The sequence below is a fragment of the Loxodonta africana genome, chromosome 13 (genome assembly GCF_030014295.1).
Source record: "Loxodonta africana isolate mLoxAfr1 chromosome 13, mLoxAfr1.hap2, whole genome shotgun sequence".
NCBI classification, from domain to species: domain Eukaryota; kingdom Metazoa; phylum Chordata; class Mammalia; order Proboscidea; family Elephantidae; genus Loxodonta; species Loxodonta africana.
The window spans coordinates 11,703,171-11,729,979 of record NC_087354.1 but is presented as its reverse complement, the minus strand read 5'-3'; the positions used below and the strand labels follow the sequence as shown (position 1 = coordinate 11,729,979).

The following is a 26,809-nucleotide window of genomic DNA, read 5'->3' as shown; positions in this document are numbered from 1 at the left end:
TCTTCCATTCTTTCCACCCTTTGTAAATATATTTTTGTAAAGTTCTATTTATGCTCTTTAGGAAAGTTCATACCCTGCTTTCTTTCCTAATAGGTAATAGCATGTTTTCGTTATATTACATATTCTGCAGTTGGTTTGTGGCTTGATTAGCCTTCTGTTGTTCATATAGTTTCAAATTCAAATTTACTACTACAAGGGCTGCAGAAATCTGTCCGTTTTATTTGCTTGTTTATGCTCTGCCTTGTTTCCTAAATAGTTTAAATACTCAAGAATGTAGCTTTTCCCATATTTATGATACTTTTCTTAGACTAAATTCCCCCAGATAGGAAAGGATGAAACGTAAGATAAAAACATTTTTTAAGCCTGCTGATATGTGTAATTGTTACTGTTTTCCAGAGGCTTGTGCATTTTTGTTGTTGTTGTTATTGTTCCCACTGGCACATAAGAGACCCTGTTAACATTTTAAACTATAGGGAGTTCCGACTTACAACAGGGTTCCGTTCCAACAACTCCGTCATAAGTGGATTCTGACTTAAGTGGAATACCTTTTTTTTTTTTTAGATTTCATTATTACCGCCTTTTATTATTACAATAAGTGTCTTTATAAATCTTGTAACATTGAACATCTGCGAGTGAGCATCTGAGAACATCAGCAGATTATGCAACACTGTGCAGTACATGGTACTAGTGCCAAGGTCTACAATAAAGAGGTGGTTGTCAGTGCCGTTCATGTTAACTCGAGTACATCGTAAGCTGGGGACCACTTGTACGGAAGTGCTCATAAAGGATCAGAGAATCACCTTATTTTTATATTGCTTTTTATTTGATTGCTGGTGACACTGAATGAGGATATTTGTTTTCTGAAATCAGAAGACTTAAAAACAAATGATAGTAAAATTGGAGCAGATTAGAAACTGTTTGTTTCCCTGATCAGTTTGTTGGTTTTTTGGAAGAAGTCTTTTTTATTCACCGGTGGTAGATAACATTCCACCTAAAGAAGTTGACGGTGATCCCCCACCTGTAACCAATCTTAAAGTTTTTAAATTTAGGAAAAGCTAATGCAAAGACTTACAGAGCTCGTTCTTAAAAGATAATATTAAAAAAAAACCACTGCTGTCGAGTTGATTCTGACTCATAGTGACCCTGTAGGACAAAGTAGAACCGCCCCATAGAGATTTGAGGGAGCATCTGGTGGATTCGAACTGCCAACCTTTTGGTTAGCAGATGTAGCTCTTAACCACTATACCACCAGGGTTTCCTAAAAGATAATAAGTATGTTTAACCTGGTTTACTCTTGAGGCTGGCTGTTTTCAAAGGTATTCAGGTAGCATAGTTACATGTTCTCTTTGAGTGTAATGGGAGTCTTTTGAGTTAGGAATTGGTAACATTTTCTCCAACCAAAACTCCCAGCTGATCTCTTAACTCCACTATGTCCACCAAATGTGAAATTCTGCCCTCCTCGCCTGTGGAGCTTAGTCTTGCAGTAGTCTCACTCTCTGAAATCATTTTTCTGGTTCTTCACTGTGACTTTTCCTTCCAAGCCTCTGCCTTTGTCTAATCTGAAACACCAAGCCCATCTGAGAGTCACAGACATTGCTGTGCCTTTTCATTGAAGAACTTCACGTAAATTTGACTTCAGAGATTCTTGGCTGGAAGCCACTCATATGCTGCAGGTGGCTCATTGTACAAGCACAGGGAGGGAATGACTGCCAGGCCACGCAGAGCTGCCTCACAGTTACACATTAGTGATATTTCCGACTACTGGGTTATGAGTGTGCCAAGGTATTGCTCTCCTTAGCCCTTACTGGCTCGGTGGGCCACTGACCAGAAGCAGCCATGCCAAACAAGTAACATTTTCCTTGTATATCCCAGTGTGGAAAAGGTTGAGAGGTAGTGCCATGCCAGGCCATATTGGAGCCTCAGGCAAAAGAGAAGATGCATATCCAAGTATGCATATATTTATGTATTTGTTTAATGGTGATTTTTTTCTTTTCAGAACATTAGTTTGGAATATTGGCAAAATGAAAAATAGGTGTATTAAAACTCAGTTATTTTAAGTTTAAATATTTAACTTCTTCCCAACTCACAGTTTGTTATAACTTTACTTTTCTGACTTTAATGAAGCAAACTCACCAATAATATTTTCAAAATCTACTTCTCTGTCTTGTTTTTAATTGAGAAAATTGCCATATTTGACAGTTTCTCTTGACCTTATGATAATCTTAAATAATTTTCAGTCAAGTTCCACTTACTGCTCTTGTCTTTATGTAAAATTTTGTTATGTCTTCATCATGTATTTTTTGCATTAATTTTGACTTAAAAAAAAAGATATTGTATCAAAATGTTGCTTGCTTACTGAAGTTTTTGGGGGCACCTCTCCCTTTAAATTTTGTGCCTGAGGTAGATGCCTTACTTGTCTCTTCCTAATTTCAGCCCCATTTCCATTGGGAAGTATTGATCTGACCCCATGTTTTCAGCCAGGGTGGTCTGTTCCCTAGGGGACATTCGGCCACACCTGGAGACATTTTTGTTTGTCATAAATGGGGAAATGGTGGGGAAAAAGGTGCTACAGGCAACTGGTGGGTAGAGGCCAGGGATGCTGCCAACATCCACTGATTCACAGAGCAGCTTCCCACAACAATAGATTACGTGGTGTTGAGAAAACTTGATCTAACCAGTGGAAATTGAATGTTTTGTTTTTGTCCTGACTTCATGACTAGAAAGTGAACCACGAGATGCTGGAACTGACCAACGTAGCTCAGGCATTATTCGCCTTCATACAATAAAGCAAATAATTGATCAAGTAAGTTATTAACAGTTAGCCTGTTTCTTTATAAGCTGTGAATGTTGTGTTTTTGAGTGGAATGGGATTTGGTTAATTTGAAAGTAGAAGGTAGTTTTTCTGTGATGGTTACTGGTATACCATAAGAAAATTAAGCCCTTACTGAAAGGTATTATCATAATCACTTCTGAGGGAAAGTTATTAAATGCATCAAAAGATGATCTTTCTCATTACCACAAAAAATTACAGTGTTCAATACTAAAAGACTGCATTTACATCAGAACAGTTCGGGTTGTCCTTCAGTGTTTACGTGCGTAGGGAATGTGCCGTTAATCTACAGGATTATGTCAGGGACATTACATTGTGATACGTAATTTATCCCTGACTGAACACAGATAATACCATAAGCTTGCAAGTATTGGGTATAAGTCTTTAAAAGTGAGCTAGTTAAAAAATAAGTATTTTAATTAGGCTAGAAATTCTATTGCATTAACTTCTGATGTTTCTCAAATTTCCTGAGACAGATCATACATTTGTTAAAAGTCCATTTACCAGTTGAATGTAGTATAGTCTATGACTTCTTTTCTGAAGGTGATGATTCTTCACAAATTAGCCATATCTTGTGTCCTTGTGTATTGATTTTGTTCTTTCTGTCTCCAGGACAAGCACGCTTTATTAGATGTAACACCAAATGCAGTTGACCGTTTGAATTATGCCCAGTGGTACCCAATAGTCGTGTTCCTTAACCCTGATTCTAAGCAAGGTGTGAAAACGATGAGAATGAGATTATGTCCAGAGTCACGGAAAAGTGCCAGGAAGTTATATGAGCGGTCTCATAAACTTCGTAAAAATAATCATCATCTTTTTACAAGTGAGTGTATTAAAGGTCTCTGAGCTTAAAATGTTGGCAGAATGTTGTATTGTCAAGTACTAAAACTTCTGTGACTTCTGTCTGGACAGCTTCCTGTTGTATCAACAGCTGTTATTTGGTTGAAAGAAAATATACAGGACAAAAATAGAGATCTCAAAGATTTGTGTATGCAAACGCCATCTTTCAAATAATTTGAGTAGCGATTGGGTTCTAAGTGAGTTTGAGTGAATTTTCCTGACTTTGGGCAGAGTTCTAACCATGAAACTACATTGTTTATTTTATTTTTAGCTACAATTAATTTAAATTCAATGAATGATGGTTGGTATGGTGCACTAAAAGAAGCAATTCAGCAACAACAGAACCAGCTGGTATGGGTTTCTGAGGGAAAGGTAAGAAATTTTCTGTTACTTTTTTGACCTGTTAGTAGATTATGTAGCCAATCAGAGATGCCTTTGACTTACCATTGTTTTCCAGTTGGATTACCATATTAATTTTGAGAAAGTTAACTTTTAGGTTTTTATAGTTTGTATATATAGGGGTTGTGAAAGTTGTTTTTGGTAGTAGGAGATTCCTAAATTTCCATACCTTTTGAATTACCACTCAGTATGATGCTGTTTTAAAGAATTCTCAGATAATTTTCTGGAGTCCTGAAGGTTGGATGAGCCCCTTGAACTACTGCCCTGAGATAATCTCTAAATCTTAAACCAAAAGTATCCCCTGAAGTTTTCTTAAAACCAAACAGTAGCTCAGCTTAACTAGGTAAAGAATGTCTGCCTTGAGCGCTGTTCGCTTTTAAGAACTGTTTATATGGGATCAGGTGGATAGGAGCAACTGGAAAGGTAGATAGGAAGCTGGTGGGCAACGAGCCTGTGTCACTGGGGGAGGAACAGTTCAGAAAAGGAGGGTGAGTATGGTTGCGCAACTCAGAGAACGTTACTGAATTGTACACGTAGAAACTGTTGAATGGGTGTGTGTTCTGCTGTGTATATTCTCAACAACAAAACAAATAAAATCAAAGCGAAGAAAAAAAGAATTCTCAAATTAAAGTGAAAAGAACGGTGCTGAGTTCTGACTCTGCCTCCAGCTGACTGAGGAATGGCCTTGAACCTGGGCTTCAGTTCCTCCTTCAGCTTTCTGAAGATGAGGGGCATTGGATGGGCTACATGAGTGTTTCCTAAAGCGTTGTCCTCAGCACACTAGATTCGGGACTTGCTTTGAGAAGAAGGTACTCTGAAGGCAAGTACTTGTAGAAACTACTGTAAACCATAGCCCCTCTCAGGATGTCCCAGTGTCCACCAGCATATTAAAGGCTCTGAGAAATCTTGTAGGTAAAAAAAAAAGAACCTACTTTGTTTAACCCAGTATTTCCCCAAGTTCTTAACCAGACATTTTTTTCTTTCACTTGGCACCTGTCAACATTATTCCAACACATTGGGAAATGTGGGGTAATGTGATAGATCCTTTCTGGCATTGAATTTTGATATTATGTATATCCAAATGTCCAGTCTTGAAATAAATATTTTCTATGATCGGTTTTTCTGGTTTTGCAGCAGTTTTTGATGGGAAAGTTCTGTTTATTTTGTTGGGAGGACTAATACTTTTTCACAGTAACAGTTGAAGGAACCTTTTCTTTTTGTGTCTTTGCTCTTCTCCAGACCAGAGCAGAATTGTCAAGTTTGGATTGTTAGGGAAGATTGAGAATACCTCTTGTTTTGTTTTTTTTTTCTTTGTTTTTTGTGTGTCCTTATTGGTTTGGTTTCTGTTGTGTTTTGCCCCTGCATGGCCCCTACTTCACTCTGCTTGGCTATGGCTACAGCTGTTCTGGCCATGCATGCTGCATGCTTAGGGCCGCTGTGCCCATTGCCCAGAAGACACACAGTCTCTGCAAGACGAGAAGTTAGAACGCTGACACCCAGAGGTAGTCACCTGGTCTCATCTGTATCCATGTGTCACACTGTGGTTGTTCTCATCAGTACCGGTCTGGGGCACGCACCATGCATATGAGATCATAAGACCACTTTGAATAATTGACATGTTAGCTGGGACACATGGTAGAAAAATGAAGGTGGAAAAAAAACCACTATACCACTTTACAGCAGCACATTAACTGTTACTAATTTTTAATCTTGCGGCATTAGATACAAAGGATTGCAGTCTTCTTACTATTATGTCATACTAATCTTCTGTGACAACACAGTTCTGTTAGCATCCTTTGTCAGGTAGGATGTTAATAGCTTGCACTGATAATTCTTAAAGTGAAATTAGTCTATAAAAATGTTTTTCCAGAATGCACAAAGTATACTTGTCTTCGTATCCAAGAGATTTTTTTTCTTAAGTCCATAAATCTTAATTTTCTGTAATTCTTCTTTGTGATATTATTGTATGCTTCCTTTCTTTGCTTGGATTTTTAAATAAAGGTCTAACTCACCTGGCTTTTTATGTGAGGAAAAATAGGTCATTTATTATGTAGATAGAGGATGCATTTTATAATTTAGAAAAAGTCATTATAATTTAAATCAAGCTTGATATCCCCCCCCCCATTCAGCTATATTTATCAGAATATATACTTTAAAACCACTTCATTTCACATTGACTTCCCTGACCTAACTACTTTGACCTTACTGCTAGGAAGAGTTCCTTTTTGCAATATCTGGTACCATCTTGTGTGTTCCCTACTAAGCCAAGAGGAGTCATCTTAAGACTTTGTTAGCATGTAGGCATATGTCATTTCCTGCTGCAAAGCAGCACATGGTTCATGCTCACTTCTGCATTTCATACCAAGTGCAAAAGCTAGGAGGATTAGTGAGTTCCAAGCTTATTCTTCCCTAAGGTCGTAAATATTTCCCTGGTCCTAGACTTCAGGCTCTGGCAGGTTTTAAAAACGAGAGTAGATAGCCAGAAGATTTCCTTCTGCAGTAGGCATCACAGAGTTTAGAAGCCATTGAAATTTCAGCATGAGAAACACTGATCTGACTAACATAAGGCAAAGCCCTGGGATTCTCACTTTCTCAGCCAGCAGGTGCTCTTTTGAAAGCTGGAACCATAGGGAGGCTTGACATAGACTAGTCTTCTGTATCAGGATGGCAGTCAGTGTTCAGGGCCAGGCACTGACAGAGCCAGGCAAGAGAATGCTTGGAAAGCTCCACTCAGGTGATACAACTCCCAAGAAACATGTTCCTGGTACAGCAGACCTACAGAGCCACAACAAGCCTGCTACTGAATAGCAGCGCATCTGTTTGGAGAACAAGAGCCTGATGTGTGTCCTTCAGCGGATGCTGAATGGAAGAGGTATTTTCTGACCTCTGGGTTCCAGATACTTCCGTTCTCGGGCCAGACTGGACACAGTGTCCAGGCAAGATCTTCAGGGACTATTGTGTGTAATCCAGGCACTAGTTCCAGATTAATACCCACTGACCACCTGTTGATCTCAGCATTATAGTTCCCTCAAATACTTCTCCTTTTCTTTGTGGTCTACTCCGAAAAGGGTCAGCAGAGACTAGTAGAAACTAACTCAGCTCTTGTTTACTTGTAAAAGAGAAGCATCACTGTGTTTTCCTCTCTCCATCCATTGGATACTACCCTGTGAAAAATCACAAAGAAGAAAATCCTTCTAGTTTTTAATGGGGCAACCACTGCTTAGGTGATGCTTTCCCGTTGTGTTTTATAAAAGATTTAGGGCCAAATGTCAACTTTTTAAAAAAAAATTGTTTTCTAAATATATATCTATTAGATCTTATTCAGCTGAAACTGTGGCTTTTATTTTTGTAGTTATTCTCACATGCGCTGTTCTGTCAGTGTGCCTTTGTCTCTGTGAGCTTGGTTTGGTAGCATTCTCCCTCTTCTGGCTTTGGGCTGAGAAGCTTGTGGTTAGGTTTGATAAACCTACGTGGTGCCAGGCTCCTTCATTGTCTTCTGGGGCTGGGCCCCAGAGTTCCAGCTTTGTTCTGGCCAGCCAGCCGACATCTCATTCATCCAAGCCCTCCAGATCTCGAGGGATGCTCTGTGTGTCTGCATGTGTGCCTGTACAATCTTCTTGACCTTTCCTCGCCGTAAATTTGAAGGAAATAGATGTGGTTTCTCCCTTTTCAATCTCCCTTGTAAAATATAGGCCATCTCTTAAAGAACTACTGAATAAAATTCTTAATTTACTTTTATTTGACCCAGGCGGATGGTGCTACAAGTGATGACCTTGATTTGCATGACGATCGTCTGTCCTACCTGTCAGCCCCAGGTAGCGAATACTCAATGTATAGCACGGACAGTAGACACACTTCTGACTATGAAGACACAGATACAGAAGGCGGGGCCTACACTGATCAAGAACTAGATGAAACCCTTAATGATGAGGTTGGGACTCCACCGGAGTCTGCCATTACACGGTCCTCTGAGCCTGTAAGAGAGGACTCCTCTGGACTGCATCCTGAAAACCAAACATATCCTCCTTACTCACCACAAGCGCAGCCACAACCAATTCATAGAATAGACTCCCCTGGATTTAAAACAGCCTCTCAACAGGTAAGCAGCAAGCACTCGGCGTTTCGTAGTTAGAGGTGCATTGTTAAACTTCAGAGTGTGGTGATTAAGTTAAAGAATATATTTTGTCCTTTCTTCGTATTAAGAATTAATTTGGAATTTCAATTTGAGAATACCAAGGACTTAATTCTAAACTTTGTGCGTTCATTTACACAGCAGTATATACTGGAGTTTTAAAAAAATTTAGGACCTGAGGTCATAGTCTTGTTACTCAGCCCACTTAAAATGTATGCCTACCAACCACTAGAATTTGAAGTGGGAAGTTAGCAGTAAACAGAAACACTATGTTTAAAATATTTTAAACACTTCACAGACAGCAGAAGCCTCATCTCCAGTCCCTTACCTTTCGCCTGAAACAAACCCAGCATCATCAACCTCAGCTGTTAATCACAGTGTGCATTTAACTAATGTACAACTGGAGGAGCCCACCCCAGCTCCTTCCGCCTCTCCCTCACCACAAGCTGATTCTTTAAGAACACCAAGCACTGAGGCAGCTCACATAATGCTCAGGGATCAAGAAGCACCATTGTCGTCGCATGTAGACCCAGCAAAGGTACCTGTGCTGCAGTGCCGCACTCATTGTCGCTCTCCGTCAGTCTAGCACATGATCATTTTTGCTTTACCCTTTAAGCGTGCCTTTTGCTTCTTTACTGTGGGCTTATGTATCATAATGCTTTCGAATCGGTACAAATCATGTCAGTTTTGTAGTTTGCATGGCTTCCATGGTCTACTGATTATTTAAGAGGCCTTTTAATTGGGATTTGTGCTTCATATTTTTTATTTCATAGCTGTTAATTTTGGTTTTCCGTATCTTCCAGAATTTCTTAATTGTAGTTGAAATCCATCATAAACATTATTTCTATAAATTTTGGTGTCCATAAGTTTTTTTTTGTGATTTTTATTTTCATTGTCAAAATCAAATGGAATCAATAGCTCAGTGCAGTAATTTTTCTAAATTTAGTAATTAATTATCTTTAACTCACTTTCATTTAGTACATGCTAAAACATAAAGCACCTACCTGCATTATAAACTTTGAGCTCTCACCTAAACTAGCTTTCTTCACTAATCTGGTCTCTCCTGGCAATAAATGGTAGAATATACCATTTTTACGTATTAAATCATAGGCTTATCTAATAACACAGAGTTTAAAAACAAGCATTTATACTTAAACATGGATTTTTTTATACAGGCGTATAGAAAGGATCCATATCCTGAGGAAATAATGAGACAGAATCATGTTTTGAAGCAGTCAGCTGTTGGTCACCCAGGGCCAAGACCAGACAAAGAGACTAATCTGAGCTATGAGCCCCAGCTCCCCTATGTAGAGAAACAAGCCAGCAGAGACCTGGAGCAGCCCCCGTACAGATATGACACCTCGAGCTACACGGACCAGTTTTCTCGAAACTATGACCATCGTCTGCGGTATGAAGATCGAGTCCCTACATATGAAGAACAGTGGTCATATTATGATGACAAACAGCCCTACCAACCTCGACCTTCTTTTGATAATCAGCATCCTCGAGACCTTGACTCCAGACAGCATCCTGAAGAGTCCGCAGAACGAGGGTATTTTCCACGTTTTGAAGAACCGGCTCCTCTGTCTTACGACAGTAGGCCACGCTATGAACAGCCACCTAGAACTCCTACCCTCCGACATGAAGAGCAGCCAACTCCTGGGTATGACGTGCATGGCAGGTACAGACCAGAAGCACAGCCCTATCCTTCAGCAGGCCCTAAGTCTTCAGAGCCCAAGCAGTATTTTGACCAGTACCCACGAAGTTACGAGCAAGTACCATCGCAAGGATTTACCTCCAAAGCAGGCCAGTATGAGCCTCTCCATGGTGCTGCAATTGTCCCTCCTCTAATGCCTTCATCCCAACATAAGCCAGAAGTTCCGCCTCAAAATACCAAACCGCTGCCTCCACCCCCAGCTCTGACTGAAGAAGAGGAAGATCCAGCAATGAAACCACAGTCTGTGCTCACTAGGGTTAAAATGTTTGAAAACAAGAGGTCCGCATCGTTAGAGAGTAAGAAGGACGTAAACGACACAGCCAGCTTTAAGGTAAATATGGCTTCCGTTCTTGGATGCAGAAGCGACGTTGAGTGAAGAGTAGCTCAGAGAGCTTCTTAGCTCTCTCCTGCCCTCTTAAATGTAGCCTGGCTCCTGAGGCATGTTTGTCTTATTTTTCTGCAGCCTCCAGAAGTAGCATCGAAACCTGCGGGGCCTCCCATCATTGGTCCTAAGTCCACTCCGCAGAATCAATTCAGTGAGCATGACAAAACACTCTACAGGTGGGTGTGCTTGATGGTGATTTACAGAGGCGTTTGGTGGCATGCAGCTGACTTGGGGACGTGACCTCATTAGTCAGTGAGAAAGCCTCTCACTCTGTTAGTTGAGATGTATGGAAAGGAAGAGAATTGTTTGCCCACTGTCCTAATTAATTGATTAAAACAGAGGCCCTAGAAGGAAAAGTGGAAGGCTTTACCTTCTGTAGCAAACCTTTGTTAAGCCTTCAGAAAACAAATCTTTCAAAAAGATTTTCCTAGCAAATGACTAAAAAATTGTAAGCCCCTAACATTTGTACTGTGTTTTGAGTTGTAAAAATGTTTTGAGACATGTGAAATCCTAGTTTTTAGGGGCAAGGAAACAGGCTCAAATTGGTTAAGATAAATCGTGTCGTGAGCGTGCTCCACATGCTTGTCTCTGTGCCGAGCACATCAGCACAGTCAGCCAAGGACATACACCTGTGCCTGCACTATGGAGGAGCCACTGCTCTCTGGAGCCCTGGTCTTGTAGTGGGTAAGAGCTGGGCTGCTAACCAACAGTTCAGCAGTTCAAATCCACCAGCCACTCCTTGGAAACCCTATGGCACAGTTCTACTCTGTCCCACAGGGTTGCTATGAGTTGGAAACAACTCAGCAGCTCTTAACAACAACAGCAACAAACTACTATCTGCATTTAAGTTTTTCTTCTCATTTTAATGACTCTGGTGCTTTTCATGAAAACATAAACGACTGTGGTGTCTCCCTTAGCCAGTATCATTAGCAAACGAGCCATTCTGTGCGAAATAAACTTTTATAATAACTGAAACTTCGGCACCCCCCCTCCCCTTTTGGGTGTGAAACCCATTTTTTTATCCTTTGTGATGCAGATTTTCTGAAATTTACCAAGTAGAGCATGCACAGATAGCCATGTATGTACTTGTTTAATGACTGGTTCTCTTTTCTGCCCTGCTTCCTGTGCCGTCTTGCACTTTGGACTGCGTAGAGCTGTCTGCTCATGTCAGGATCACTTATTGATCCTGGATTACTCTCCTTTTGTAAAGTTCTTAATTCCTGTCAATTATTCCTCGTTGCTGACACTGCTGGTATGTGCTGCTAGAAGCTCTCCACCACATTCCCTTCTCTCTTCCTACTTAACCATTTCTAACCTGCTGCGGAGCCCTGGTGGCACAGTGGTTAAGACGTTGGCTGTTAACCAAAAGGTCAGCAGTTCGAATCCACCAGATGCTCCTTGGAAATCCTATGAGGCAATTCTACGCTGTCCTATAGGGTCTCAGTGAGTCGGAATCGACTGGATGGGAATGGGTTTGGTTTTTTTTTTTTTTTTTTTGGTTTCCCTGCTCTGGAGTTCCTGAGTGTTGCAAATGCTTAATGTGCTCAGTTGGTAATCAAAAGGTGGGTAGTTTGACTCCATCCACAGGCACCTCGGAAGAAAGGCCAGGTGATCTACTTCTGAAAAATTCACCATTGCCAATCCCATGGAGCACAGCTCTGCTGTGACACCCACGGGGTCACGAGTTGGAGCTGACCTGTCAGCCACTAGTTAACCTGCTCCAGATAAGCACCAAGATCTTACACTGTGTTAGTGGACTGGTGAGGTGCAAGGAGGCTTCCTTTTGAGTATCACATATGAGGACATGGGTTTCGGGGCGTCCACTTTAATCGCTGGACAGCTCCGCTAGGTCTTGAACAATCATGGTAGCCAGCAGCAACAAGGTCAAGATAATATTTATATATTCCATTTTCTTTGTAAAATTAACATCTAAGTAGTTCCGTTTCTCACTCTTTCTCTGCCAGGATCCCAGAGCCTCAGAAACCTCAGCCGAAGCTGCCTGAAGATATTGTTCGTTCAAATCATTACGACCCTGAGGAAGATGAGGAATATTATCGAAAACAGCTCTCATACTTTGACCGAAGAAGTTTTGAGAGCAAACCCTCTGCACACATTCCTGCTGGCCATCTCCCAGAGCCTGCCAAGCCTGTTCATTCTCAGAGTCAACCAAATTTCTCTAGTTACTCTTCCAAGTATGTTATTTCACCTAAGCCTTATTTTTAAAAATAAGACAAAACATAAAGATTTGATTGCATGAAATGGAGTTAATCATGTGAAGCTCAGTATATTTTAAAAGGCAGTACTAAAGTACAGTACGTGATTTCTCTTGGCTGTAGTGGTTCAGCATCGTATATACTTTCTAGGTCTGGGATGTGTGTTTGTTTTTGTTCTTAAAATCTGATATGAGAGATACAGAGTTTTAATTTACATTAGAAAAGATGTTCAAACTGAAAGTAAAGTGTGGACTGATTTTTAGCTGAATCATCAAAGCTTTCCCCATTTGTACAGCACGTTTAATGATGGTTCTTTTCCTCTGGCTCCTCTTTTTTTTCCTTAAATCTAAAAACAGAGGTGTGAGGTAGACATTGTTTGAGGGGGAAGACTAGAGAGGTTTTTTTTCTCTCCCTCTCAAAATGTAGGATTAATTCTAGTTTTTAATCTAGCAAGCTGCTTAGCTGCAGAGGTCTCATGTCAGTCAGAAATGTTTTCAAGGCAAGAAAGAGCTTGTCTTTATTATTGGAGTTTAAGGGGGCTTCAGAGATTTCTGATGGAGTTTTATAGGTGAGGAAACCACAATCCAGTGAAGTGAAGTGACGGGCAGGTCTAGGACTACACCCCAGATTTCTTGACTCCAGACTTTTTCACTGTTGTGTACTGCTTCCTGTGTTTGCTTGCCTGTCTGTTTCTTGTGTGTGTGTTTTTCGTTCTTGTGGGTTTTGTTGGGGTATGAACCCACCTGTGCTTGTATAGGTTTGTCTCTTCTACTGGTCTTGCTTCTCTGGTAAAACCCTAATTGATAACAGTTTGGTCCTGACAGTGGGTTACAAACCGACACTGACACAAGTGGGTATATGCCCCCAGCAAAACCCACGAGAATGAAAAACACATACGGATTTTTTTTTTTACAAGATACTGGTTTACACAATTGTGGGGGCTGGCAAAGTAAGCTCAAAGTCCGTAGAGCAGGTAGTCAGGAGGGAAGACTTAGAGCTATTTGAGAATCTCTGAGCTCAGGTATATCCTGAGTTCTTTTCAAAAGCATTCATCTGCTTAGGTTAGGCCGTAGATAGCCTGTCTTCTGATTAACTTAGAGTCAGTTGACCTGGGCCTTGAGCTGTGTTTGGGAAATCCCTTCAGGCCAGCACCTAGGTCTGTGATAGAATAACCAGGGACTGTAGTTCAGCCTAGCCAAGGTGACACATCAGAAAGCCATCACCCCTCATTTTTATGTCAAGTTTTACACTTTTAAACCATGCAGGTTTTTACTGGATTAGATGCTAAGAATTATGTGAGCATAATTACCTCTCATCATTTACTATCAAGTGAAAATTCTTACTGTATATACTTTAAAACTTCTGACACTAAAAACCAAAAATTTTTCTTCCCCCTAGGGTTGCCATGGGTTGGGGCAAGGCTACTTTTTTTTTTTTTTTTAATCGTGCTTTAAGTGAAAGTTTACAATTCAAGTCAGTTTCTCATACAGAAACCTATAGTCACCTTGTTAGGTGACCCTAGTTGCTCTCCCTACGATGTGACAGCACACTCCTCCTCTCTGCCCTGAATCTCATGTGTCCACTCAACCAGCTCCTGTCCCTTTCTGCCTTCTCATCTCACCTCCAGGCAGGAGCTGCCCACATAGTCTCATGTGTCTACTTGAGCTAAGGCGCACACTCCTCACCAGTATCATTTTATGTCTAATAGTCCAGTCGAATCTTTGTCTGAAGAATTGGCTTTGAGAATGGTTTTAGTTTTGGGCTAACAGAGAGTCCGGGGACCATGATCTCTGGGGTCCCTCCAGTCTCAGTCACACTGTTAAGTCTGGTCTTTTTACTAGAATTTAAGCTCTGCACCCCACTTTTCTCCTGTTCCATCAGGGAGTCTGTTGTGTTCCCTTTCAGAGCAGTCATTGGTGGTAGCTGGGCACCATCTAGTTCTTCCAGTCTCAGGCTGATGGAGTCTCTGGTTTATGTGTTCCTTTCTTTCTTGGGCCCATATATTCCTTGTGCCTTTGATGGTCTTCGTTCTCCTTTGCTCCGGGTGGGTTGAGACCAATTGATGCATCTTAGATGGGCGCTTGCTAGCCTTTAAGACCCCAGAATCCACTTGCCAAAGTGGGATGCAAACCTAACTTTAATTGCCACTATTTTCTCTGAGATATCATTTGAAGTGAAGGCTTAAAACATTTTTTCTATTGTCAGCCCGTTTCAGTCTCTCCTGTGTCTAGAAGAAAGCAGTTTATGAGAAATACAAATGTAAACCTGAGCATTGCAGTCGGGATTGTGTCCATGTAGAGTGGCTTCTATAATATTATTGTGAACCTCCCTCAACACAGTGCTGGAGAGGCACCCATGAGAGTCTTCGAGTGCCACGACTGAGTGAGCTAGGCCCCGGTCCTTCAGAGCTCACCTTTAGTAAGGTAGAAGGCTATGCCCTTTAACAGTCACTTTTACTTATGCCACTGAAGACGCATGGCATTGGGCAAATCTGCTGCAAAGGACCTCTTCAAAGTGTTGAAGAGCAAAGAAGTCACCCCGGAGACTAAGGTGCGCCTGACCCAAGCCATGGTATTTTCAATCACATCATATGCATGTGAAAGCTGGACAATGAATAAGGAAGACGGAAGAAGAGTTGACGCTTTTGAATTGCGGTGTTGGCGAAGAATATTGAATATACCACGGACTGCCAAAAGAACGAACAAATCTGTTTTGGAAGAAGTGCGGCCAGAATGCTTCTTAGAGGAAAGGATGGCGAGACTGCGTCTTACATACTTTGGACATGTTGTCAGGAGGGATCAGTCCCTGGAGAAGGACATCACGCTTGGCAGAGTACAGGGTCAGCGGAAAAGAGGAAGACCCTCAACAAGGTGAATTGACACAGTGATTGCTACAATGAGCTCAAGCATAACAACGATTGTAAGGATGGCGCAGGACCGGGCAGTGTTTCGTTCTGTTGTGCATAGGGCCGCTATGAGTCGAAACTGACTCGACGGCACCTAACAACAACAACTAAACACATTCAGTCCTGTCAGAAGAAGGTCCAGGGGTGTAGTTTAAGGAGATGTAATTTATATGTGTTTACATACTTAGTAAATAAAATACAAACCTAAAAGAATACATTTAGGTCTAAAAAGTAAGTAAAAATTTTTTTCAGAAAATTAACTGAAAAGCTATTTTTGTGTTAATTTCATTTTCTCAGAAGATGAGTTAATAACTTGTGATTTATCACTTTTAGACGGGGTCTATGGTGTTTTTGTTAGCTCTGTGGAGTGGGCCCCCAACTCACAGTGACCCCATGCACGATAGGATTGGACCGTTGTGACCCATGGAATTTTTTCATTCAGAACAGATCTCCAGGCCTTTTTTCTTAGTGTGTTAGTGTGGAAGCTGTACGGAAACCTGTCCAGCATCTTAGTAACACCCAAGTCTCCACTGACAGGTGGGTGGTGGTTACGCATGAGTTGCATTGGCCAGGAATTGAATCTGGTCTCCCATAAGGAAGGTGAGAATTCTGTCATTGGGCCACCACTGCTGTCCTAAACATGGTAACCAAAAAACCAAACCTGTCGGCGTCAAGTCGAATCTGACTCATGGCGACCCTATAGGACAGAGTAGAACCGCCCCATAGGATTTCCAAGGAGCAGCTGGTGGATTTGAACTGCTGACCTTTTGGTTAGCAGCTGAGCTGTTAGCCGCCTGACTGAATGAAGCTCAGCCCAGAGCACAGTGCACTGGGTGCATCCGCTGCCTCCTTTCCCTTCACCCAGCTCTAGAAGGAGCCAGTGCTGGCTGGGTGCAAGTTATACAGGAGCACTGCCTGTGCAAGCAGTAGGTCACATCGGTCTGTGAATTCACTCAGAGCTCAGGTTAATTGTCCTGCTCACTGTCTTCAGTGTTGTAGGAGTCAGAGAAGTATAACTTGGGCTGGATACTAATACATACTTTAATTCTTTGTAGTATGAATTAAAGCTCTTCATAATTATGCTGCATTTCCCCATTTAGATGTTTAATTGTTAAAGAGTTGGAAGGGAGAATGAGGGTCATAGAAGATGACTGTCCAAGAGGGAAGTCGTTTCTGTACCAGCCTTCCCCTTTGATACTATTTCAATCTCTTCTTCAACTAATACAACTTCAGCACCTGGAAGGCAGTTTAAAACATGGGGCTTTCTTTGTTCTACATTTCAGAAACATTTACTGTGTTTGGTTATCACCAAGAGACTGCCTACAATCCTTTATTTCCTTCAGTAAAATATAGAAACAGCAAAATAATTCTCTTTCAGATGATATGTACTTGTATTCCACTTAAAAATAGGCCACGAGAATAGTAGGAATTAGAGAGGTAACATGTCTTTGTTAGTATAGGGCAGACACCCCAGAAAGCAAACAAATACCGTCTCGTCTTACAGTTCCATAGAGCTGGATGAGAGTGGGGGAAGTTATGTGATAGCTCAAACCTTCACCTCCGCAGTGAGTTAGCCACTCTTAGATCTGATGCAGGGCTAGAAGACCACCTTGCACACATGTCCCAGACCAGATGGCAGTAGACTTCGTCAAGGCAACTAGGGATTTTTTGTCACCAGGGTGTCTTAACTCTCAATTCTCATCTCGCCATGAGACTTGCAGGTCTCACAGTACATAAATAGTGGTGGTTCTTAGCCTAATAAGAACCAAGTGTAGGATTCGTGTTAGGTTGTTTTTGTGTGCATGTGATGTTATTAGGGTAGATACTATGAAAGTGAAGCAGGGCAGCATTGCAGATAGGGCTCCCCCCACCACAGGGCTTAGCCTGTGACTTGGGATGGATAAGGTCTTGCTAGAAGGGAACCTAGGGGTAGTCACGGTCATGCATGTTTCCATCTGCAGATCCATCATTACCCTACTAGGGGACCGGTATAGCTGTTGTGGAGTATGGGCGTGAGGCCTTGTATCATTTCTGGCTGTGTCTTCACTTAGAGAATTTCTTTTACCCAGCCTTTTTCTTATAATGGAACATGACACTACCTTGTTCAGAACCTGCTGCTTTGTTACATCTCCTTGATTTTATTTTTTGCTCACCAGCTACAACAGAAGTGGGCAGAAGTGGAAGAGGAGGGGTGAAGCTCAAAGCCCTAGCTGTCCACTGGAACAGCAGTAAAAATACATAGTGAGTGGGCAGGCAGGCAGGCGGGCAGGCAGGCAGGTAGGCGGGCGGGCAGGTGGGCGGGCGGACAGGCGGGCAGGCGGGTAGGCAGGCAGGAGGGCAGGTAGGCGGGCAGACAGGCGGGTAGGCGGGCAGGCGAGCAGGAGGGCAGGCAGGCGGGCAGGAGGGCGGGCAGGCAGGTAGGCGGGCAGGCAGGCAGGTAGGCGGGCAGGCGGGTAGGCGGGCGGGCAGGTAGGCGGGCAGACAGGCGGGCAGGCAGGCGGGTAGGCGGGCAGGCGAGCAGGAGGGCAGGTAGGCAGGCGGGCAGGAGGGCGGGCAGGCAGGTAGGCGGGCAGGCAGGCAGGTAGGCGGGCAGGCGGGGCGGGCAGGCGGGCAGGCGGGCGGGCGGGCAGGCAGGTGGGAGGGCGGGCAGGCAGGCGGGCGGGCGGGCAGGCGGGCAGGCAGGCAGGACATAAGTTACTGTGTTGTAATTTATTGGTAATTCTTGTTACTTGAGGAGTGGTGATATTTTCTTTTATAGAACAAATTGTGCTGAATTGGTGCATGTGTATTTTTTGGTTGATATTTTAAAATATTTGAGTTCCATTTGCTTGTAAATTTGCTTAAGTAGATTGACCATTTTCTTTCATTTTTCTATCGCGCTTGCTTTGCCATCCCCTAGAGCGCTCGGCTCTTACACTAGCTATGACTACTTGAAAAGGAACATCAAGTGGTAAGACTGGCGTTAATGTGAGGTTGTTCCCTAAGGTGTCCCTCACCGTGTCATTGGCATTATGTGCACTTTCAGGTTTTAATGTCGTTTTCAGGGACTTAGTCTCAGTGCCCCAAAGCAAGATAACAGCGTAGTTTCAAAGTTAATCGTAAGACTAGACTTCTTCAACAGAAGTCTCTGTGGAAGTGAAAGTGTGCTCCAGTGTATGTTACTGTTTGTGCACATAAAGCCAGTTACGCTTTGGCTCTGCAGTAAGGTTTAGATGGCATTGTTGCAATTATGGGTCTATTTAAAAGATTTCTTTTGTGTGAATTTTATGTATTACATATTCACAATTGACAATTTGAAAAAAAAAAGCACACATGGCCCAATTTGACTTAAATGAGCCTTGTAAAATAACACAATATCTGCTACTGTAAAAATCATTTAAAAAAAAAATCTGGTAAATCAAGGGCAAATTTTAAAGTCAAAGATGTCCAGTTTTTGTGGTGTTAGTGGAACATGGCATGCCCACTCATTGGCAGCATGCCTGTGGCTGCTTTCGTGCTGTAACAGCAGAGGTGAATTGTTGTGACAGACCGTATGGCCCACAAAGCTGAAAATATTTACTGTCTAGCCCTTCACTGATAAAGTCTGCCAGCCCTTGGCCTATTCCATTTGTTTCTTAAGGTGTTCTGAGTGTGCCAGAAGCCAAGCTTTGTACCTGATAAATCAGAGTGGGTCCAAGGAAGATTTGGCCAGTATTTTTCAAAATATTTGCAAGACTTTCTTAAACCTACCAACCATTACAATTTTTTGGTAAACAGTACAATTGAATATTATGAGTATACCCAAAATTTCATCTGCCTGTTGGTTGCCATCTTCTGGATGTTTTATAATGTTTTTAAAGTATCTGTGCTGTCTTGACATTTCTTGTGCTGATGAATGGTTGAATTTGTATATTTTGGTAGAGTACCCATACTCATAAAAATGTATCGTGAAATTTCTAGATATTTTAGAAGTTAGGGGTACTTGAAGGAATGAGAACATGCTCTGTATAGTGAGTGCGTTTTCAAGTGTTGGCATTTTTTTCCCTTTATTTTTCAACAGGGGAAAGCCTACTGAAGCTGATGCTGCGGATAGGTCATTTGGGGAGAAACGATACGACCCAGCCCAGACCCCTCCTCCTCCTCCACTGCCCTCCCAGTACAGCCAGCCTGCTCAGCCTGCCACCAGCGCTTCTCTGGCCCTCCACACACATTCCAAGGGAGCCCATGGGGAAGGTACAGTTCACAGGTTACAGCAGAGTCATAGTTAGGAAACTAATAAATTCTTGTCATTATTAAGCAAAATAGTTTATACATAAACCCACACTGGAAGCTTTTAGCTTGGGAACAGTGAAAAATAGTGCTTTGTTAAAAGTACGATTCCAGTCTTGATGACTGTGGCCATTGTGTGAGACGAATATTTTAGCTAGATTTTTAATCTGTTTTATTAACATAGCCCAATTTTACGCCAGTCTAAATCTTCTAGTAGTATTTGTTTACCAATACATCTGAACCTGAATACTGAACGGTGACTTACAAAACCACTGTCGCCGCATTCCATCTTCTCTGATGGATGTGGCAAAGCTACGTGCAGGAAGAGAATGATGCGTCTGACAGAAGAAAGTCTTCTTCCTTCCCACTTGTTGCAATGAATGACGTTTCCAAAAGAAGAAATTTTTCTCTAAAAATGAATTTTTTCTTTCTCTTCATGAATGGAATCTTTTTTAGTAATTATGAAATATTTCATAACACGAAAAAGCATAGAAGAAAACATAAAGCCTTCCTGAATCCCACATGGAGCTTTGCTGATTTGCCTCTCTTTTTTTTTTTATTTTAAATCCCCCGTATGTCTCTCTCTAATCCTGTCTTTTTCCTGTCTTCCCTCTCCAGAGGTGACCACTACCTTAACTCTTGTATTTGTTATCCCGTGTATGTTTTTATATCACGTTAAGTTCGTTTTGCATGCTTTAAAGTTTCACATAAAATGTGTCCCTTCACAACTTTGCTTTTTATTTGCATTTACGTTCCTTTGCAACATCTCAGCAAGGTAGATAGCATATAGCTTAAGGTTATTCATTGTAATAGCTGTATAACATTTTACTCTAAAAATAATTACCATAATTTGTTTAACCATTTCCCTTTTGGCACATATTTTGCTACTGCAAACAGTACTTCAATGGTATTTGTGTATGAGTCAAATTCTAGGATATGTAAGTCTTCAACCGGACAACTTGTAATTGTAGATGGATGTTACTTTATGCTAGAATTTTGTTCGTATAGGATTACATCTGCAGATAAAGAGCGTTTTCATTCTTATTTTTCCGTCTTTATTCCTTTTTCTTACTTTAGTCCACTTATTGTTGTGAAATAATGAGAGCAGATATTTTTGTCTGGTTCCTGATCATAAAGGAGAGATGATTCTTAACGTTTGACCTTTGTGATGTTAGTTGTAAGTTTTTTGGAGATGCCTTTTATCATGTTTAGGATTTCCCTTCTCTTCCGATTTGTTGAAAGCATTTTGCGAAATGCGTTTTCTGCATGTAAGAAGACCGTATGATTTTTCTCCTTTATTCTGTTAATGTGGTAGGTTATATTACTGTGCTCTCAAGGGATTTTCTTACAATGCCCTTGTCTGGTTTTGATACCAAGATTGTGCTACTTTCATAAAAGAAAGCTGGAACAGGCTCCCTCTTCACATCCCGTCGGTCGCATTCGACCCGCCACCAGCAGTACACCAGTTTCTGCGGTTTCGCATCCTCACCGATTTTGGTATCATAAAATTTTTTAAAAATTTTGCCAATATCTAATGTCTGTGAAATGGTCTTTCATGTTCTTTGTTTTTGTTTTGCGTTTTCCTAACTGATGGTGAGGTTGAGTATCTTACATGGTTACTGGGCCTTCTAGATTTCACTTCTGTTTTACCTGTTCATGTCTTCACCTGTCTTGCTCTTAGGTTGACTTTTTCTTATAGATGTGTGGATGTTCTTTGTATGTTTTAGATGTTACTTCTTTATCGGCTGTACGTGTCATAAATGTCTTCTCCCAATCCGTGGTTTTTTACTTTGATTATGGGGAGTTTTGTAGTACTGATTTTTTTTTCTTAAACTGCAGTTGAATTTGTCATTCTTTTTCTGATTTCTGATTTGTCAAAGAGGGGTTGCTCCTCAGTCTCTGGGGGCCAGGACCTTTAGCAGCATGGCCCTGACTCTAAGGCAGCAGGGTACAGTAATAGCTGCATATGTGTCCACACTGCCTCCTGGTCCCTCGACATCACACACAGCCACCAGGGTTTAAGAGCCACCCTGTGACAGTGGCGACCTAGACCTGGGCCTCAACTCTGACACTAGGGCAAGTTGAGATGGGAGAGATGCCAGAAGGACTGTTAAAACTTTGAAAGTATTTTAAATGCTGCTATATGTTTGTTTTTCAGGTAATTCAGTGTCATTGGATTTTCAGAATTCTGTAGTGTCAAAACCAGACCCACCTCCATCGCAGAATAAGCCAGCAACTTTCAGACCATCAAACAGAGAAGATACTGTTCAGACTACTTTCTTTCCCCCGAAAAGTTTCCCAGATAAAGCTCCAGTTAATGGAGCTGAACAGACTCAGAAAACAGTCACTCCAGCATACAATCGATTCACACCAAAACCTTATACGAGTTCTGCTAGGCCGTTTGAACGCAAGTTTGAAAGCCCTAAATTCAATCACAATCTTTTGCCAAGTGAAACTGCACACAAACCAGACTTATCTTCAAAAGCCCCCACTTCTCCAAAGACCGTTCTGAAAGCACACAGTTCTTCAGCACAGCCTCCTGAGTTTGACAGTGGAGTGGAAACCTTCTCCATCCATGCAGAAAAGCCCAAATATCAGATACACAGCACCAGCACAGTGCCTCAAGCTGTTCCTGTCAGGTAAGAGTTTGCCATACTCTCAGACACTGGCTGTGTGCTCTGTCTTGTGTGAGTTTGATGTAGTTTATATGGCTTGGGACTTGATAATTTTAGCTGTAGCTTTAAGCTGAACAGAATGTTATCCAAAATGTGGCAATAAATGCCATTAACAAGAAAGTTCTGCAAGAACACAAGATAATATTAATGAGAAATAAAAGCTAACAGTCGTGTATTGTTGGTAGCTATTGTCATTATCCCCCATTTTACTGAAAGCTGAGGTTGAATGACACTGAGCAGTTTGCCCAGGGTCACACACTAGGGTGAGGGAGTAGATGTAGACCCAGGTCATTTGACCTCAGAGCCCATAACCTTAACCCACCATGGCTTCCCAGTTAACCTGTGACTGGTGAGGTACGTTTGGAGACTATCTCGGAAACATACCTGTCTATGTCCCTCATCCACTATTTGTTCAACGGTGATGTTGAAAGGAAATGATGTAATGACCTCAAAATGGCTGTTGAAAAACAGATGGCTGAGCTATCAAGACAAAGTGAGCCCATTTGGAACCACACTTCTTGTACCCTTTTCTGTCGTGTCATTCAAGAGGGATGGACCAGGCCCACTCTGGCCTCATATAAGCATACCTCAATCTCCTAACTGCAGTTACGTTTTCAAACCACAACTGAAATAGAAGCACTTGCAGATAGAACTGAGGGCCACCAGGGCTGCTTCCCAGGAGAAAGGACAGCCCTGTTAGTTTGCTACCTCCGTCTATGTGAGCATCACAAGTTAGCAGGAGTGGAGCAACGGACCCTCCTGTGTAGGGGTTACATGGCATCACTATGTCAGGTGATGATCTCCACTCCCTGCCGTTGTCACAAGTGTCCGTCCCTGTCGGTCCTAACATGCTGGAATGAAGGCTTGGCTACCTTTCACATGCTTCTATTTCGATGGTCCATCTTTCTGCTCACCTTTAAGTCCTGGCTCAAAACTTTACTTCAAGAAATCTTCCATGGGTAATATCCTTACTTTTGCAGCAGTTGTCGGTACCACATTCCCTTTGGCTTTGGTATTCTTTGTGTTCTGAGTTCACATACTGTCTTTTTTCATGGGTGTTTGGTGTGTACTCACACCAAAGTCTTTGCCTCATTGGACTGTGGAAGCCTTGCCTTTGCCAGCATGGGCCTTTGGTACTCAGGCAGTGCCAGGGAAATCCATCGGCTTAACTGATGGAAGAACTGAGATCTTTGTCAGGCAGGGTGGAATGGTATCTGCAGAGCCCCAGTGGTGCCTGCCCTAGAAGGAGCAGTTTCCTCCCTGCAGCAGCAAATCAGTGTACACACTTAAAATCCTCAGGAGGTGCAGAACCTCATCAGTGTGTTCTTCCAGGTCTAAGAAGCCGTCAGTTACCCTGTCTTATATATCACTAAGGAGGAAAGATGTTATCAACTGAACCGTGACTCTGTCAGTTTCATGGATGTCAAAATGTGCTTCTTCAAACCAATGAACTGTAGTTGTTGGGTGCACAAGGAGTCAGGTTTTATACGTTCAAGTTGCAGAAAATCAATAGTGAAGATAACTTGGTTAGTTTCTTTCAAAAATGAAATTGATTTCTGTGAGAAGAATATGCTTTTAGTTGTTATCCCTGTGAGTAAAAGCTGTTGCTAAAAACTATCTTGTTGAAGTAAGTAATTTCTTGATTGTTTGGAGAAATAAAAACGAAACTGCCTTTTAAAATAGTAATGAAAGGGAGAGCTCCTGTGTATCAGTAGGAATTAACAGCCATTTTTTAACTCTTCAGCCCTTCAGCTGTGGAAGAGGATGAAGATGAGGACGGCCATACTGTGGTGGCCACAGCCCGAGGCATATTTAACAGCAACGGTGGGGTGTTGAGCTCCATAGAAACTGGTGTTAGTATAATTATCCCGCAAGGAGCCATTCCCGAGGGAATTGAGCAGGAAATCTATTTCAAGGTCTGCCGAGACAACAGCATCCTCCCACCTTTAGATAAAGAGAAAGGTAAATGTGTTAATTTTTCTGCTTAGTTTAATAACTTAAGAGTTGTCCTATCTGTGTTTTCAAAGTTTATAATGATCAGCTAAGAGGATTCTCTCCCACCACCCACTGTGATCAAGTCAATTCCAATTCATGGTGACCCCACAGGTTTCCAGGGTTGCCACATCTGTCTTCTGCAGAGCCACTAGAAGCTTTGAACTGCTGACCTTTCAGTTAGCAATTGACCACTTTAACCATCGCACCAGCAGGGCTCCTTGAGGATTCTCTAGTGACCTGTCCACACTGACAACCACAGCATGTTTCCTTCCCTCGGGGGGCACCTCACACGACTGTTTGTGTCAGAATTTCCCGAGCGGTGGTGAGGGCGAGGGACCCCGGAGATGGCTATTACGGGGTGAAGGGGGCGTTCAGCAGTTAAAGCCTTGGTGGTCGAGATTAACATGGTAGTTTTTCCCCACATTGTGCTATATTTTAAGTGGGAGATTAAAAGCCACCTTAGGCAATGCCATTAGGCCTGCTTCACATCTTGGCATAATTTGGCCAAATTGGTCTCTAGAATCAGCCAGCCCTTCCATCTCTAGGGGCGGGTTAGTTAAGTCACCTGGTTGAGGAATGTAAGCCTCTTAAACAGGTGCTGTCTTATTTATCATCCTGGGACCTCGTGCTAGTGAATACTCAGCCGAGTGAGTGAAATATCCTTGGAGGATATCACAGTGTGTGTCCCTGAGGTGCTTAAGGAGCCTACGAATGGCGGCGTCTTCTGTAGGCTTCCTCAGTCTACCAAGATGATATTAGAACGAACCATGTTACAGTTGCTTTTTTAGAATCTTTTTGCAGCACTTTGCTTCCTTAAATATATTAGCTCATTTTCTTACGTGTTGCCAGATTACTAACATCAGATTCTCTGCTGTGATTTTGGAATATCCTGTATTAAAAACAAGCAGGACTGACTAGTGACCATGCATTAATTCCATGAACCAAATCTGTAGCAAAGAAAACATTAAAAATGGAAAATAGGAGTAACATTTGTAAAAAGTATAGTTGTTTTATGTTTTATGCTGTAGCCTTGTGTGATTGAATATAGTAGCTATAGCTGCATGTGGCTGTTGAGCCCTTGAAATGTGACTATTTTGAAATGAAAATGTCCTGGAAGTGTAAAACACACACTGGTTTCAAAGATTTAGTATATTGATTACAAGTTGAAATGATAATGTCTTAGATATACTTGGTTAAATAAAATATTAAGGTTAATTTCACCTGTTTATTTTTTAATCTGGCTACTAGAAAATTTAAAATTACGTATGTGGCTCACGTTGTATTTTTATTAGACAATGCAGCTCTAGGGAACTAACCCATTTGGCTTTAAAGCCCATGACTAGAAAAGAGGGGTGAGGAGAACTTGGGTCTAGAAGGAGGCTCACCATCTCACCTTCTCATCTTCTCACCCTCCATCCCTTTCTGTGATTCCAGGTGAGACACTGCTGAGCCCCTTAGTGATGTGTGGGCCCCATGGCCTCAAGTTCCTGAAACCAGTGGAGCTGCGCTTACCACACTGTGCGTCCATGACTCCTGACGGTTGGTCTTTTGCTCTAAAATCATCCAACTCCTCGTCGGGTATGCTGTCTTCACTCTGTCCTTTGGGGCTTTGGGTGCTGTCGTTGATTAAGACCTGGGCTGATGCAGCTGCTGGTGCTGCTGGTTAGCAGATCTCTACCTCTGTTCCCGTGGCCTCGTGGGCATCACCAGTGTTTTCAGATTCATTCGTGCTGCTTGTTGTAAGTTAATGTCGACAGGTAGAGAAGCTTCTACCTTTTAAAAATTGATAATTTGGCCAAAGGTTGGTGTTTAACAAAATTGTTTGTTCTTCCTATATTTTCAGGATGCATTGGGAGAATTGATACTGCCCTACACAGAGGCATTTTCATCTTTTTACTAAAACGATTTGATTCCTTTATATAGTAATTTTTGGTTTTTGTTTTAATAATTTCTTAATCTACGAGGTATAAATACCAGAGAAACGTGAAAGACAAAAGTTCTTCCACTGTGATCATACTTGGCCATGGTTTTTCAATGTAAAACTCTAAATAACTTCTATTACTCACTTTTTTTTAATGACTTTTTGCTCGTAAGATCATAATTTTCAAAACTTCCATTATATTTTCATATTTGCCACTTCCTTGGGTGACTAAGTCAATAACCAGTTGAAACTTCTGTATCATTGATGTAGATTACTTGAAGAGAACCTGATACAGGAAAATAGGAATTTAAAGTACTACTTCTGAATTTTTGATAATCCAAATGTACATTATGCAATTTTACTTCAGTACAGTGTGAAAGAAAGTTCAGTGGTGTAAAGATTATAGGAGCATACTGCCCAAGAAGAGGGGCCGGGGACTGGGGGAGTACACACACACACACACTTCACATTTTCTCATATTCACAAGCACCCCATTTTCTGGAAAAAGTTAATAAATCAATTTTAACACACTTGATATTAAAGGGAAAA

General features: G+C 41.8%; 1 protein-coding gene across 5 annotated transcripts in view; it reads left to right on the top strand.

Moving 5' to 3' along the window:
* Positions 1–26,809, top strand: part of TJP1 (tight junction protein 1) — a 128,942-nt gene that overhangs the window by 95,052 nt on the left and 7,081 nt on the right. The window contains exons 16-27 of one of the 5 annotated variants that reach the window (XM_064296232.1): positions 2,721–2,803; positions 3,443–3,653; positions 3,942–4,042; positions 7,818–8,168; positions 8,500–8,739; positions 9,377–10,249; positions 10,382–10,479; positions 12,268–12,495; positions 19,461–19,633; positions 21,828–22,308; positions 24,089–24,306; positions 25,774–25,857. In XM_064296232.1, coding sequence (XP_064152302.1) covers positions 2,721–2,803; positions 3,443–3,653; positions 3,942–4,042; positions 7,818–8,168; positions 8,500–8,739; positions 9,377–10,249; positions 10,382–10,479; positions 12,268–12,495; positions 19,461–19,633; positions 21,828–22,308; positions 24,089–24,306; positions 25,774–25,857 — 3,141 coding nt within the window. Of the gene's footprint in view, positions 1–2,720; positions 2,804–3,442; positions 3,654–3,941; positions 4,043–7,817; positions 8,169–8,499; positions 8,740–9,376; positions 10,250–10,381; positions 10,480–12,267; positions 12,496–19,460; positions 19,634–21,827; positions 22,309–24,088; positions 24,307–25,773; positions 25,918–26,809 lie in introns of all 5 variants that reach the window. The other 4 variants (XM_064296231.1, XM_064296230.1, XM_064296234.1 and 1 more) reach the window with 4 other exon arrangements.